This window comes from Clavelina lepadiformis, chromosome 5 (assembly GCF_947623445.1).
Source record: "Clavelina lepadiformis chromosome 5, kaClaLepa1.1, whole genome shotgun sequence".
In the NCBI taxonomy this organism is placed as follows: domain Eukaryota; kingdom Metazoa; phylum Chordata; class Ascidiacea; order Aplousobranchia; family Clavelinidae; genus Clavelina; species Clavelina lepadiformis.
This window is the reverse complement of record NC_135244.1, coordinates 4,686,762-4,702,208: the sequence shown is the minus strand read 5'-3', so window position 1 is coordinate 4,702,208 and position 15,447 is coordinate 4,686,762. Positions and strand designations below refer to the sequence as shown.

At 35.2% G+C, this 15,447-nt stretch overlaps 3 protein-coding genes and 1 pseudogene across 4 annotated transcripts; all 4 read right to left on the bottom strand.

Annotated features, from left to right (window-relative positions):
* Positions 1 to 311: 311 nt before the first annotated feature.
* LOC143460135 (fanconi-associated nuclease 1-like) lies at positions 312 to 5,746 on the bottom strand. Its single transcript, XM_076957535.1, has 13 exons — positions 5,015 to 5,746; positions 4,497 to 4,670; positions 4,229 to 4,398; positions 3,986 to 4,107; positions 3,605 to 3,747; positions 3,312 to 3,452; positions 2,892 to 2,983; positions 2,225 to 2,447; positions 1,967 to 2,106; positions 1,655 to 1,778; positions 1,103 to 1,303; positions 701 to 829; positions 312 to 509 (listed from the first exon to the last, which is right to left on the bottom strand). The coding sequence occupies exons 1-13, from the start codon at positions 5,627 to 5,629 to the stop codon at positions 375 to 377; spliced, it is 2,409 nt and encodes an 802-aa protein (XP_076813650.1). The 5' UTR covers positions 5,630 to 5,746; the 3' UTR covers positions 312 to 374.
* Positions 5,714 to 8,089, bottom strand: LOC143460139 (putative D-lactate dehydrogenase, mitochondrial). Its single transcript, XM_076957537.1, has one exon. It carries the CDS (start codon positions 7,713 to 7,715, stop codon positions 6,234 to 6,236), a length of 1,482 nt encoding a protein of 493 aa, XP_076813652.1. The 5' UTR covers positions 7,716 to 8,089; the 3' UTR covers positions 5,714 to 6,233.
* A 147-nt stretch (positions 8,090 to 8,236) lies between these two features.
* On the bottom strand, positions 8,237 to 11,496 carry LOC143460138 (putative D-lactate dehydrogenase, mitochondrial pseudogene; annotated as a pseudogene).
* On the bottom strand, positions 10,237 to 14,086 carry LOC143460141 (uncharacterized). 2 transcript variants are annotated; one of them, XM_076957541.1, is made up of 3 exons: positions 12,262 to 14,086; positions 11,491 to 11,552; positions 10,237 to 10,377 (listed from the first exon to the last, which is right to left on the bottom strand). In XM_076957541.1, the coding sequence occupies exons 1-2, from the start codon at positions 13,032 to 13,034 to the stop codon at positions 11,519 to 11,521; spliced, it is 807 nt and encodes a 268-aa protein (XP_076813656.1). In that variant the 5' UTR covers positions 13,035 to 14,086; the 3' UTR covers positions 10,237 to 10,377; positions 11,491 to 11,518. The 2 variants fall into 2 exon arrangements, with proteins under 2 accessions (XP_076813656.1, XP_076813657.1); XM_076957542.1 differs by having other exon boundaries at positions 10,255 to 10,377; positions 11,503 to 11,552.
* Positions 14,087 to 15,447: the final 1,361 nt, after the last annotated feature.

The window sequence follows — 15,447 nt, the reverse complement described above, 5'->3', positions numbered from 1 at the left end:
AATTCTGACGAAAGAAGTTTTAATGTGTTAAAATCATAGAAAAGTGATACACGAAGATAAGATATTTTGTTCTCAGAGCAACAGGAAAAGCCGGCTGAAGGTATGCTAGGTTTCAAATATCGAGTTGATATAATTGATAATATAATGACTCGAGTCACTTATATCAAGACTCGTTTTGACTTGAGATTGAAAAGGTAAATCACTTGCCTTGCGACTAGAGTTTGATGACTTGGTTACGACTTTGGTTTTGACCCTGACCAATAACATAACCGAGGACTGTTTCTGCTGACCTGTCCTCAATTTACCACATATTGTTTTAGTATCGTGGCTATATTGCGTATTACTGCTGAAAGTAAAAAATTACAACAACATCTTCATTTTGCCAATTTTCTGCTGGCATTTGCAGTGACGTGACAAACTTCTACATTGGCGGCCAGTGTCACAAGTTCATGCATCCAGACTTTCTGGTTGTTGGAGAGTCGATCGCCGGGTCCTTTAACTTCGACCAACTGCGTAATTACAGAAAAAAAATTAACTTGCAGGAAAAACATTCACTTCAAATTCGACGTGATAAAATACACCAAACGGACCATTTACACATGTTTATATCGACTTTTGGTGTCGTAGTCGGACACGATGTTTACAAAACGTGTAATCACTAATTAATAATAGCATTCTGTTTCACTTTGCACTGATTCACTTTATAATCTGAAGTGTCTGACTTCCACACAGACAAGTCAGGTAAGCCGCTTCTGGTGTGTCTAGGATCTCGTGCCATTATCCTCAGAATACCAGCAACGAGTTGGCCACCCATACATTGCGCAAGTGTCTAAAATAAGAGAGAGCTGGAAGGAAACTTATTACAGTTATCGTAGTTACAGAAGGATTGTCAATGTATGATCCTACCATAAAGACATAATTTATGGGATGTATCATATCTGTTCTTCTTTGGCAATTAAAATTACCAGAAAAATGTTTTTTTTTTGTTTGTAACCAAATCAATTTTTTTGTAACAATCAATTCGATGACTTCAAACTTAACACAAAAAAAACTTCTCAAAATTTCAAAGATCGGTAAATATCATCAGGTTTAGAACACCAACCACAGCCTGCTGCGCAGAAGAAAATCGATCCCAGTTCATTCCAACACAGTTAACATCCTTGTTTGCTTCCCATGTGTCCCTGATCATCTCGGGAGCACTGAATCCATCACACTCCCACTGTGATATCTCATTCAAGCGCTTTTCGATCGCTTCTTTCCTGTTTTCATAGAACTCATCTGTGTTGTAATCCAATGGATGCGACTGAACAAATACATATCGTACCATTTCGGTCTATTTTGCAGAATTTAAATCCACCAGAAAGCATCGTAAAAGAACTACAGCAAATGCAGAATGAACTTGGTTGCGGTATTGAGTACAGGTAAAAGAGCTGTTTCACCATAAAATGTGACATAAGGTATTGTCAGACAAGAAATAGTTCATTGAAATTGATGCTTAGGACATACAATACAACAAAATACAGCTACAGTACAACAATACAGAAGTTAACGTCTAAATATTGACTGCAATTAAATTGCTAAGTTCTAAGTATTGATACTGTTGCTAAATCTAATACAACTAGACAAGAAATATCTTATTCCAAATTACACTTACCTGGTAGGGTGTCCTGAACACGTCATCAATGCCAGACATAAAGATGACGTCCCACATAAGCAAGCAGAAGAAGCAAGCAAAAGTGCCACCCTCTCCATGTATACCCTGATCATAACCGACACTCCTGAAAAAATGGATGCTAATTACTAGAAGGGAAAACTAAGTTTACATGTCAACTCAATCAACTATCATGCAATGCTAGCAGGACAACAGGGTTAAATAAAATAAAAATAAAATAATAATAATCAAATAAAATAAAAATCTGATTAGCCCCACACAGCATTCAACCATGATGATAAGTAGAAAATTAACCTGTAATGAGCGAGCACCAATTCTTCCACAGAACAGAGCAAGACGTCGTCTGAGTCAGCAACATGTTCATGGCTTTGACGCATGAAACGAGCTTTGCCGGTTTGCATTCTTTTAGGTAAAAGTCGACCAACTATAGTTACCTGCAATGAGTAACCTACCTATGATGCATTGAACTATGAATTCAAAACAAGTTTAGCATAAATCGTTATAGAACATGTTCATTGTTTAATCTCCACAATGTTACTTGGCCTAGGTTACCTCGCTGGCTTTTTTGAACGAATGCTGGTTTAAAAGTTCCTTAAAATCATATCCCTTTGCTTTCTTTGAGGATTTAATCTTTTCCAAGCGTTCAACTAATGAAATAACATGTCCAACTCTGACATAGCGATCACTTAATCCTTGTTTAATGACTTCAAATGCATCATGGGGTTTTCCCAAATGTTGTTCAAGATTCAAAGCAAGCCTCTCATACCAATAACCCCTAAAAGCAATAAATAACGATTTTCAGCAAAATGTATACCCTAGGCCAGGCATGGCGAACTTTTTTAATTGAATGGGTCACACATGAGACTTCAATCTGGAAAAAAAAGTGGGTCATAGATCTAATTATATGTCAATATCAATAAGAGACTTGCCGCTGCATCATCTCTGCATGTTTTATGATCCTGGGCTGGCAATGTGTACTTTTCAGCTTAACACACGCAGCATTGGGTATTATTGCAAATATTTAGTACCCTATTCGTCACTGAAATATTTGTTCATATTTTGTTATAATTGTTGCAACATTAACTGGGTCACTGAAAAGCCAGTGATGGTTTAGTTCAGGACCAGCGGATCAGAAGTTTACTGGTTCGCCATCCCTGGCCTAGGCCATGGCATAGACTGAAAGCATGGTTTGTTTTGATTAAAACTTCTCTTATATTACCTCCTTGAACAACCAAAATGTTCTTGTGCGATCAGTGTGCGAAGTAAATCTGAGGCTTCTTTATATTTCTTTGTTCTCTGCAAGAGTTCAACCTAAAAAATTAAAATCATGTTTAAATAAACAAGAAATGATGGGAAAAAACGTTTTAGAACCTTTCATAACAATAAAATAAACTAGCAGGACAGCATCTTCAGGCTTAAAATACATTTATTTACACAAGCTTTTGCTGAGTCAAGCTTGTTCCATCAGGCTTGCCTAAACTTACATCCAACAACGGAAGCTTAAGCTTGCCAAGTGGAAATAGATACCCATATATTAACTATGTATTTGCATGTTGCTGTCCAAAGTTCAAACGATGTAACCGTTTTAAATAAAAATGTTTTGTGTCACAGATTTTCAAACATGTCAATATTCTCTGACCTCTAATGATTGAATCCTGGTGTAAATTGCAGAAGCTGTATAACTACGTATGAATTGAGGTAGGGCGACAGCTCGTTGTTTTGATTTTTCTGACAATGTCTTGCTGGTATTCCAGGCAGTTTTGCAAATATCCAGAGCAAGCTTAACATGACCTCATTAATTTTATTGACCGTAAACATTTATTAAAGCAAATTTGAACATGGATTTTCAAAACTGTAAATATTTGCTATCGTTATGGTTGCACTAATAGTGAAGATAGTAACACTTAAACTCATATAAATTACAAAAAATACCTTCCAGTCTGAAGCTTCTGAAGCATTCATGACGTCAGCATACAAGTGATATGCTGCTTCATATTCCAGCAGCTCACTTCTAGTTTCAAAAACTGGAGTTGGTCGATATATGTCGGACTTTGGATAAACCACTCTTCCCATACCTTAAACACGTAACAAATCAATTAACGTAATGTCATGATTCTCATTTGTGCATGTTTCAGACGATAAAAGTAACTGTTAAAGGTGTTATAAGGGCACAATGACAACACTCTGACATTTTTTGTATAACAAAGAATATAACTGTTCATAAAGAAGAAGCAACCAATACCAGACCTTGCTAACAAGAAGTTCAGCATTCTAGAAATAACAAGAATTAGTATCATCATGCAAAACAACAACCTGTCATCATGACAGTGGACAATTGCTGATGTCGTCCATAATATGGTGGCTGATTTGAGCCGTTAAGAGAATATTCAGAATCATCTTCAGTGCCTCTTGTAACATCAAAAACCAACAGCAATCTGTGTAAAATGTTTCAGTTAAATCTACTTTTGAAATTGATCACACCTGAGGCTGTAATTTCATATGAGACTAAAAAGTACTAACAAGAATCTGGTTTAAATGTAGTGGAATAACCCGTACCTGTTAAAAGTTTGTTTCGGATTGTTGGCTATTTTGTAACAGGGTCCGAGTAATTTCATAGCTCGACTCATGACAGCATTTTTTAAACTATTTGACAATGACAAAATACTCTTTTGTTCTTTGCATAGCTTTAAAATAGATGCACTTATTTTCTCTTTTGTTCCAGATACCTGAAAGCATTTTTAAAATAACACTGCAGGAGATAAATATTCAGAATTTTGCAATTTTTAAAGGAATTTAAAACCACCAGGTGTTCAAATGCCCATACTGGGATGTGAAGTGATTTTCCGAGTGTCTTCATATCTTGAGCTGGTAGCAGTGTAAAAACTTGAGGCAATGCAAAAGGAATATCTTCTTCACTTTGGCTACATAATACAAATTTCTTCTCAACAAGAGCATTAAGCACAGGAACAATGTCTTCAGCTATTTCTTGGTAAGAGATCTAGAATAATAATAAGGTTAATTGAAAACACATGAAATATCATAAAAATTGTTTCAGTATTTCAAATATTATGTAGCATAACAACACGAAAAATTTCTATTCTAAAAAATATTATAGACCAGTGATTCCCAAACTTTTCCAGCCTGCAAACCCCTTCAAGATTATTTGAGCTTTCAAGTTAAATCATATCAGAACATACAATAATATCATACATTTTACAAAGTTAGATAAACGAATTAATGTAATTTTTTATTAATACATGACTACACCTACATTTACTTTACCTCTGTCTCCCCCCTTTGGAAACCACAGCTATAATATTTTTGCAAATAGTTAAAACTTACCTTGCCCAACTGAAGCCATGATGGCTTCCTATGGAAAAGCCTGACATATAAGCTCTGTGCAGGCAAGCCTAATTCCTGGAAAGCTTTGATGATTGTATTATCATCTCCATCAAACAATCTAGAATCATCACTATTATTCATTACTGTTTCAATGACAAGCTTGAAGTTTTGTAAATGATAGGGTATTTGAATACCCTTATTATTATTGTCAGTGTTAATGCTGACATCAACATCTTCTTCATACTGTGTTACATATTCAGAACTGTCTTCGATGTCTTTTGTCACTTTTATACCATAGTTATTTTCCTTACTGCTTTCATTGGCACCGTTTATCAATGATTTACCGTGTGACCGCTTGTAAAACAATGGAGCCAGATTTTTTATTTCTTCAGTTTTCTTTAAAAAACTTGAAGTTTCTGGAAGAGATTCAGACTTTTCCTTCTTTTCTTTTTCGTCATCTGATATAACAATGATATCATTGTCTACAGAATTATCTTCTTTCCTTAATAGTGAAAAGATATCTCCATCTTTTTTTAATTTCTTTTTTCTTTTCTTTGGGTTTTGCTTCTGATGTACAGAGTTTTCATTGAAGTAATTCGAAATGGTTCGTTTCATTGCACAAACACTATTTCTTGTGGTGATTTAAAGACATTAAAGCATATTGTAGAAAATTTCACCTCTGTAAACTATATTTTTGCCCTGAAATTATGACAATTATTGCATAAGTTTATTTCAACTTTAATAAATCAATTTCTTTAAAAAAAAACAGAAAAGAATAAAACATAGAGTGATCACAAAATGAATTTCCTTAATTTTATCACAAGAAAATAATGGTACATCTTTGTAAATCCAATTTCAAGAAATTAAAACCACAGACAACAGTAAGAAATTAGGTTTAAAATAAAAATCAGCCGATTTTGCCTCTTCCAAAAACAGACAACAAAGCTAACACAATAACAGAAGCAAGTGCACTTCTACTAATGCTCTGCAAACAACCCGCCAACAATCATACATGATATGTACTAATATCTACGTGGGTACACATTGACAACACTTGATTTGGGTTGTTACATGATATTACATAAACACTATGCCAACACCTAAAAGGAAAGAGAAGCTTGTTTGTTCACTAATTCTTCCAGGTGAGTGTTTTGAAATGAACAAAACTGCACAGATTAAAAATGCTCTGCAAAATATTTACAAAAACCCACAACTTCACTCAATAGAATACTTTTCCTGGGTTCATTAAACCCAGTGGATCAAATGAACGTTTAATGGCCTTCATTAGCTTTAGAGTATTCTCACCAACTTCTTCCTTTAACAATGGCCGTTTACCGATTCCAATACCATGTTCACCAGTGCATGTTCCACCAAGTTCAATGGCTTTTTTGCCAATTGCTTTTGTCAAACTTTCCACTAACTTTGTCTGATCATCTTCTACTATAACAAAACAGTGATAGTTTCCATCACCGACATGTCCCAAGATCCCACCAATTAATCCACTTTCATCTAAAACCGCTGCAGAATGTGAGATAGCTTCAGCTAATGCAGAAACAGGCACACATGCATCTGTGGAAATTGCTGTCGAACCAGGTTTGAAAGCCTTTATGGCATACCACAAATCATGCCTTGCTTGCCATAAATGGTTGTGTTCTTCCTGTGTTTCTGCCCACTTGAATTCAGATCCAGAATTAAGTCCAGCGATTTCAGCTGTTTGGTCAACTTGTTCTCCTGTAGATGCCGCAGAGCCATGAAATTCCAAAAACAAATGTGGCATTTCAGGGTGTGTCAAGTGACTGTAGTTATTAACGGCTTTGATACTGGTCTCATCAAGCAATTCTATTCTGGCTATTGGTATAGAGCACTGAAGTATTTGCATTGCAGTATTAACAGCATCCATTATTGTTGGAAATGAGCAAACAGCAGACTTTGTCATTTCTGGTTGACCATGTAGCCTCAGAGTAGCTGACGTAATGAACCCCAATGTTCCTTCAGAACCAATAAAAAGTTCTGTTAGGTTATATCCAGCAGAACTCTTTTTACAGCGACGTTTTTCTCCGGCAGTGTGCAAAATTGTCCCATCTGCTAAAACAACCTGCAAGTTTAACACGTTTTGTTTCATGGTGCCATAGCGAACTGCACTGGTTCCAGAAGCACCAGTTGCTGCCATTCCACAAAGTGATGCATCAGAACCAGGATCAACTGGAAACCAAAGACCAGTACTTCGAAGATCATAATTCAATTGTTTTCTTGTTACACCAGGTTGTGCTTTTACGTCAAAATCATCAAGATGAAGATCGGTAATCTCATTCAATTTCGTAAGATTTACGCTCACACAAGAACCCATTGGGGAAACTCCACCCTCAAAACCAGTACCTGTGCCAAATGGTATCATTGGCATTTTGTGAGCGGTGCACAATTTTGCGACTTCACTTACTTCGCCTACCGATTGAGGCCAGACAACAATACTAGGTAGTAAATGTCTGTGGTAAGATTCATCATGGCTATGTTGTTCACATATGGCATGAGAAGTTGCAACATTCTTGCTTCCTACAATTGAAACCAAACCGTTTGCCACATTGTCTTCATTCAGATTTCCAGAAAGGTTTCTGATAAGAGCTTGTGTATTTTTGCAATAACTCAACAGAGGTTTGGCTGACTCTAATGACCGCCCAATTAACTTAGAAGTAAACAGAGACATTGGTTCAAGTTGTCAATTCCTACTGTAAAGCATTCACTTTGTATCTGAAATTGTGAGTCTAAAAATTTACACTGAATCAATATTTAAATTATATTGTGTATTGCACAACATAAATGTTATACAAAGCTATACAAGATTAAATGTTAGGCTATGACAAAATATTTGTTTTAGCAATGTGCCTTGTATCACAAAATTTAATTTTAGCTTCTTTTGCAACGAAATATATCCATTTCTAAAACTTCGCAAAAAATAACCTTATCAATCACATTAACTTTCACTTAACAGGGTTCCACAGCATGTATAAATATCACTTTTCCTTTAAATTTTTGCTTGCCTCAAAACATCAAACAGCTGTCTTTCATATTTGGCCAAACCGAATAACTGCAATAGCAAGACAATTGGAGTGTTCAAAGTTCAGACTGTCAGACTGCCTACTGTGCATTTTACACCTTAATCACGAAAAAAATTAAATGTCTATTCCATGCGATTGCCTTATTCCTGACACTTTGTCACAGTACATGTAAAGTTTGTATTTTAATGAAACAGCCTTCGATAATTCCAATTATTAAGTCACAGTTAGTAATCAGTTAAAAATTGTACAGAATTGTATAAATATTGTATTTTCTATACTTTTAGTTACGGCATATATTCTTACTTGAGGTTTTTCTATCAAACTTTCAAAACAAAAACTAAATGTTGTATACCACAAGTTAAAAATGATTGTTGAGCACAGATCTAGACCAGAGTGATACCTAATGTTAAAGGGATCACAAAAAAACAACTGATGAAATAAAATATTATTGCACGATCTATTTTGTGACAGAATAACATTGCAGAAGATATTAAAGTTATAATAAAACTAAGCAATAATTGCATTAAGTTGATTGAAATGCACAATGTGAAAACTAACACAGCATTTAGTTCAAGATTGAAACTGATCAGTGATCACCTAACAAGATTAATAACATATCATTTTATAAAATTAAACACTCTCAAGTAGTACATTATAAACTATATACACGTATCCATAAATCTAACATGAATTTAATAATAACAATAGAATACATAAATCCACCTTTTTTATCGCAGACTACATGGCAATGACATACCAAATTGCACAAAGATGTGTATTACATTACCATTTGACATCTACAACGAAACTGGACCTTATTTTAATGCTCACAAAACCTGATGGAAGATGAATTTTAACAAATTTGCTAAGTTTCAAACAAGTATTTGATAAATAACTAAAAACAGGTTTGCAAGTCATAAAACAAAGCGAAAGATTGTTCTATAATATCAGCAAAATACTATTCTAGCAGTTATTTGTAAAATACTTTGCCAGGATTCATAAGACCAAGTGGATCAAATACATTCTTGACTTGTTTCATTAATCGAAAACTTTCACTCCCCACTTCATGTTCTAAAAGCTGCATTTTACCGATTCCAATACCATGTTCACCAGTGCATGTTCCACCAAGTTCAACGGCTTTTTGCCCAATAATTTTTATTATCGTTTCAACCAAGTCTGCTTGGCTTTCATCAGCTATCAAAATACAGTGATAGTTGCCATCACCAACATGGCCATTTACGCCAAACGTGAAACCAGCTTCATTCAACACTGCTACAGAATGGCCGATTGTTTCAGCTAATACAGAAACTGGGACACAAACGTCAGTTACCCTTATCAGTGTTTTGCCAGCTGGCTTTAATGCATTTAATGCATACCACAAATCATGTCTTGCTTGCCATAAATGGTTGTGTTCTTCCTGTGTTTCTGCCCACTTGAATTCAGATCCAGAATTAAGTCCAGCAATTTCAGCTGTTTGGTCAACTTGTTCTCTTGTAGATGCCGCAGAGCCATGAAATTCCAAAAACAAATGTGGCATTTCAGGGTGTGTCAAGTGACTGTAGTTATTAACGGCTTTGATACTGGTCTCATCAAGCAATTCTATTCTGGCTATTGGTATAGAGCACTGAAGTATTTGCATTGCAGTATTAACAGCATCCATTATTGTTGGAAATGAGCAAACAGCAGACTTTGTCATTTCTGGTTGACCATGTAGCCTCAGAGTAGCTGACGTAATGAATCCCAATGTTCCTTCGGAACCAATAAAAAGTTCTGTTAGGTTGTATCCAGCAGAACTCTTTTTACAGCGACGTTTTTCTCCGGCAGTGTGCAAAATTGTCCCATCTGCTAAAACAACCTGCAAGTTTAACACGTTTTGTTTCATGGTGCCATAGCGAACTGCATTGGTTCCAGAAGCACCAGTTGCTGCCATTCCACAAAGTGATGCATCAGAACCAGGATCAACTGGAAACCAAAGACCAGTACTTCGAAGATCATAATTCAATTGTTTTCTTGTTACGCCAGGTTGTACTTTTACGTCAAAATCATCAAGATGAAGATCAGTAATCTCATTCAATTTCGTAAGATTTATGCTTACAGAAGGACCCATTGGTGCAACTCCACCTTCCATACCAGTACCTGTGCCAAATGGTATCATTGGCATTTTGTGAACCGTGCAAAGTTTAGCGACTTCACTTACTTCGCCTACCGATTGAGGCCAGACAACAATGCTGGGCAGCAAATGTCTGTGGTAAGATTCATCATGGCTATGTTGTTCACATATGGCATGAGAAGTTGTAATATTTTTGCTTCCTACAATAGAAGCCAAACCATTAGCCACTTCAACTGCATTTACATTTACAGACAAAGCTCTTGCAAGACAATATGTGTTTTTGTAATAACTCAACAGGGGTTTCAATGACTGCAATTTCCATCCAACTATCTTAGTAGCAAACAATAACATTGGGTATGAATATGATACTTTAATCTTTAAAAGCAATCACTTATCATATGGTGCAGATAAAGTAAATCTGACAACTAAAACAAATTTCATTGAGGTTTAAATGAATGTTAAATAATATACACGAAAGCTGTGTTCTCCTTTTTACATTACAGTATTTTGTAAATAAGTAGATCAACAAAGTAAGCAAAAATCATTGAAAGCAGGTCTGTTTGGAACAAAATTATTCATTATTTCTTAGTATGATTTGTGCCTGTTGACATGATTACTGAAAGAAATCCAATATCAATTTCAGTTTCAAATAATATCTTGTTGGTGTTGTTAAGTAACACCAACCGGTGGTGAAGCTAGTTATACCAATATTGAGTTGAAAAATCGATCTAATCGAGCTAATTTTTTCAATTCATTTTCACTCAAGTATTTCTTCCAAGCAATTTTTGCATTGCAAAGGGAGATACCGGTACTTTCTCAATAGTCTAAAATTGCAATTTTCCAGAGATCTAATATTAACAATCACCTTATATAGTATTGGTATATGATGTATACTTCAACTGTCACAAAGTGTTTGCTTGATCAACCACAGGCGTTTTTATTTGATAGCGAATTTTTTGATATGAGGTGAGCATTAAAAACATACAGAAACATAGTTGCCGAAACACTGGAAACTGTTTGAAATCGTATTGATTTTGCCGTATATGGAACAAGATTTACCCAAAAAGTGGAGGAATTCCCCCAAATGATATTTTGGTTTGCTCGACTACAATTTTAAAAACCTATGCGCACAACTACTCACAATCTTCAAAATCACTGAAGCATTTCAACAACCAACAAACTAGGTAACTGTTCCAGCTTCAATAGTTTCATAGATTTATTATATATCTATGCTAATGCCAAACCTGGTAATTATAAGTAAAGTTATTGCTGCCTGCAATTGCTTAAAACCGTTCTATGAACTAAGAGGTTACCTGTTTAATCACCTGTGTTTTTGCATCATCATTGTTGGAAAGCTTCTGCCATCATAAATAACCTATTGAAACGCTACTTTTAGTATTTAACCGGTAATTTATCCTAACATGTAGTAGATAATGAAAACAGAAAATAGGGTCTAGTCAAGTCAGTAAGCAAATGTTAATTTAAGAAGATAGTTATAAGCAATGCGAGAAAGTCATACACAAAAGAAATTGAATAGTAACATAAAAGAAATTGGGTAATTACAAATAAATAAATAAAAACAAATATTAACTTAAGTAAACTAAAATATATATAATATACAGTATATAACAACGAAAAACAAATTTCCAAAAATACATAGACATTGAATTTACAATTAGTTACAGAAGATGTAAGTCAAAGATTCTACGTGGAGGCCCGTTACCCAGATATTAATCTTAACTAGTAATATAAAATGGCATGTTTTAAAAATAAACCCAAAAACAGCATGATGTATTATGTGATCGTAAAAGGTGCCATAGCACAATTTTCATTTTAACGTTTCTTCCAGCAGAGTGTATGAAAACTTTACAATGCGGTTTTGGGAAACATCAGTCACACTGGAGAGAATTTTGATGACAAGGTCACTTTTTGTACTTGACCATAAATATACTGCTGATGTCACAATACCACAAGCTAGCAATATTATATCATGAGCTACTAATATCATCTTATCTGATGCTTTTGCAAGATTTACTTCACTATAGTTTTCATGCAAAGAATACTTAGCATAAACTTTTACACACCTTGGGTAAAAGCAATTTAGTAGTTCTGTACTTAACACATAGATATCTTCTCTTGAAAAAGTTCGATCAATGTGAAATAAGTAATCTATAAGCACTCCAACGTGAGGCATTACCAATAGCATAGAACCCAAATTATACTGAAAAGTTTTAAGTACTCGAAGTTCTGATTTAATTAATGCATCGATGTTATAGTTAAACCCTTTCTCGGAGAGATACTTTGCTGCAAAACTCAAATTTACCGGTCCCTGTTTATGTTCATCAAGTTTATTGGCAATCACTATGCATGAAACTGCACGAAGTTCCATTTGCTTTGCTACATGTTCAAGTGTCTGATTCCACTGATTGTTCTTTTCAGTAATCTGCTCTTTGCTGTTACATACTATCGTATCCTCATTGGACTGGCCCTGGTTATACAAGCGTAGTGTTTTTTCTGGTCGCTCATAAATAGTTTCATATATTTGACTAAGTAAAAGTGCATGAAACTTGCCAAACATTTCTATTGCTGCAAATTTGACTTCATCATGAAGCTTCCAAGTATCACATAAGTTAGTGATATATTCAGCTGCATAACTCTTCAACATAAGATTTAAAAGACATTTATCATGAAACTCGTGGCATAGTAGTTCTTTCTCTACAGTTTTCATAACAGAATTGTTTTTATCTAAAAGAGTTGTGCAATAGTCTTTGACCTGCTCAAAACTCAGTAATCCGTATGAAAAATTCCATGGTATATCAGACAATGAATTCTTCTTTAATGATTTTAAAAGATCCATGTTAACAGAAACATTAAGATCTGTGACAAATTACAATTGCAGTGAAGTTTAATAATTTCCAGTGAGTTTTACTTGCTGGACTAACAGGCTAAAACATAAACAAAAGGCCTGCTATTGGCTTGTACTGTATAAGTATCAACGCTTTAAACAACAAACTTCCACAAAAAACGCTCTTGTTGCCACCACATCATGACAACTGAAAACTGTATATGATTGACTTGATATACATACAAGTTTGGCAATATTGCTTAATGCTTAGGCTATGTGTCATTAATACAAAATATTACCAAAAATTCTTAGTTTATGATGATACTGACACATTTTTGCTGATATCAGTATCGTATAAAATTCACTAATGTAAGCATGCTGGCAAATATTAATCTAGGCTGCTCATCTAAATGAATTCTACGTCTAATGGAGAAGTACAAAATCTAATGACATCACAATTTGGGTAACAGGGGTCTAGTATACAAATGCATCGGGCAATTGTGCACTTTTTTACTTGACCAGGGTCTATTTCAGGGCATAAATCTTTACAATCTAATACCAAAAATACTTGCAATTTAAAACGAAACATTGTTTTAAGTATAGGCAATCGAAAAACTTTTGCCACACAAAAATGGAGGCTGCATATCGTAACTCGGAAAGCAGAAAATGGTCTTTCATTTTTCGTGTTTGAGAATGTCTTTTCTCATAACTCGTATTCCGCATTGGAAAGTTTGCCTAGTGCACGGGGATTAAAATTAATTGCACGTATAGTAGCTATTGTTTCACTTTGTTGCGTGGGGCATTTCTCACCAAACGCACCCGAAAACAGCAAACTTTCCAATCTGGCGTATATCGGCATTAACCCTTTCAACTGACTGTTTCTACCAACGCAATCCAGCAGTGAAACAGTCACATTGTTTTAAATTTTGGTTTTTGAAAGAGGTTAGCACACCTAGTCTAAGCCATGATAATTGATAAGCAACCGATTAGGCGTCTAAATTCCTTGAAATTAGGCTAGTTTTATAGGTCCATACCGCTTCTCCGATTTCTGCAAACTGCACTGCTGGCTGCTGCAATCAAACGAGGGAATTTACCCTATGTAGTATACACTATACAGTACCACGCACACAGTACTACTTGCATAGACATCGAATCATACCATTCCGCGAGAATTTTATTTTATTTTTCGCGGTTACTGCGGGAAGCGAAAAGAAGATGAAAAAGCGGCAAACCCGCAAGCCTAAAACGTGCAAGATGTTATTTCTACAGAGGAAAGAGGTGCTATAACGATGGAAGGTGCTACAATAAAACTTATTTTAACGTAATACTTAATATTGGTACAACATATTCTTTGCATCTCACTATACGCTGCCTGTTGTATTTTTAGGTTAAAACACAAACATAAATATAACCAAAAACGTCAACATATAACGTTATAACAAGTGGCGACGGTATTGTGTTACAAATTGTAGTTGAACTAAGCACCATGAAGCTACTAAGTTGCAGCACGTGGTTGATTGTAATTTATAGTCCATTGATTATTATGAGTCTACAAGGTAGTGCACACTTTGCACAACCAGACAACCCTACTGTCCGTGCTAATTTATTATCGTTTGATTGCAGACAATTTTTAGCAGTCGTTTCAGTTTAAATTGTTTGAAATTTAACTGCCTATGTAAGCTCGACCGCTTGCCTTACACGATTAGTTTGACCTTGAATCTTATCCAGCTGTCGCTAGTTGCTGCCCAATTGGCTTTGCAAAAATAAGCACAAATGCCGACGTTGGTTTAACTTGATTATATTGATTCTTCATTGGTTATACATGATAAAACATACCATTGAGTCGAAACAGTGAAATAACAACGTCTTCTCAATCGCGTTTTAACAGAATAATTGTTATAACTTATTGGTGGTAACACTTTGCAATATATAGCTGCGCTAGTTAGCAAAGGAAAACACATCATAAAGAAAGAAACACAAGAACGACACGAAACTCAAGCCAAAAAGATTCGATAGGAAATCGTTTGCAGGCGGCTTAGGGAAATGGAATATTACGACATGTCCCACACTGCACAATATACCATTTCGTTTATATTCATGGCGTCCAGTGCTACCTTTGTTTTGTAATTAGTTACGTAACAGTAATGAATGTCGTGTTTGCGGTATGCGCGCTTTTCGTACTCGCGGATTCTATAAAAGAACCCGAGTTTCTACAGAATACTCACTCTTGCAACGCCGAATAAACGGCGGTTTGATTTGAGTCACATTTCTGTATCGTACCAGCTTAGTATTGTAGCCGCTTGTGAAGCTAAGGTGACCATGCCCCTTCAAGAGTTAGATTTATCGGAGTTATTAAAGACACAACGGCGGCTTCACACTTACATCAAACCTCTCGGATAAGTTACATGTCCAAAAGAAATTTGTT

What these genes read in the sequence shown, in the direction of transcription:
- LOC143460141 (XM_076957541.1), bottom strand. Translation starts at nt 13,034, where the DNA reads ATGGATCTTTTAAAATCATTAAAGAAGAATTCATTGTCTGATATACCA. An exon ending in CTAAATTGCTTTTACCCAAG is followed by an intron (nt 11,553 to 12,261) that starts GTGTGTAAAAGT and finishes GCGTTTCAATAG; the next exon opens with GTTATTTATGATGGCAGAAG.
- LOC143460139 (XM_076957537.1), bottom strand. Translation starts at nt 7,715, where the DNA reads ATGTCTCTGTTTACTTCTAAGTTAATTGGGCGGTCATTAGAGTCAGCC.
- LOC143460135 (XM_076957535.1), bottom strand. Translation starts at nt 5,629, where the DNA reads ATGAAACGAACCATTTCGAATTACTTCAATGAAAACTCTGTACATCAG. An exon ending in CCAGGATTCAATCATTAGAG is followed by an intron (nt 2,984 to 3,311) that starts GTCAGAGAATAT and finishes TTAATTTTTTAG; the next exon opens with GTTGAACTCTTGCAGAGAAC. An exon ending in CGTTCAAAAAAGCCAGCGAG is followed by an intron (nt 2,107 to 2,224) that starts GTAACCTAGGCC and finishes TACTCATTGCAG; the next exon opens with GTAACTATAGTTGGTCGACT.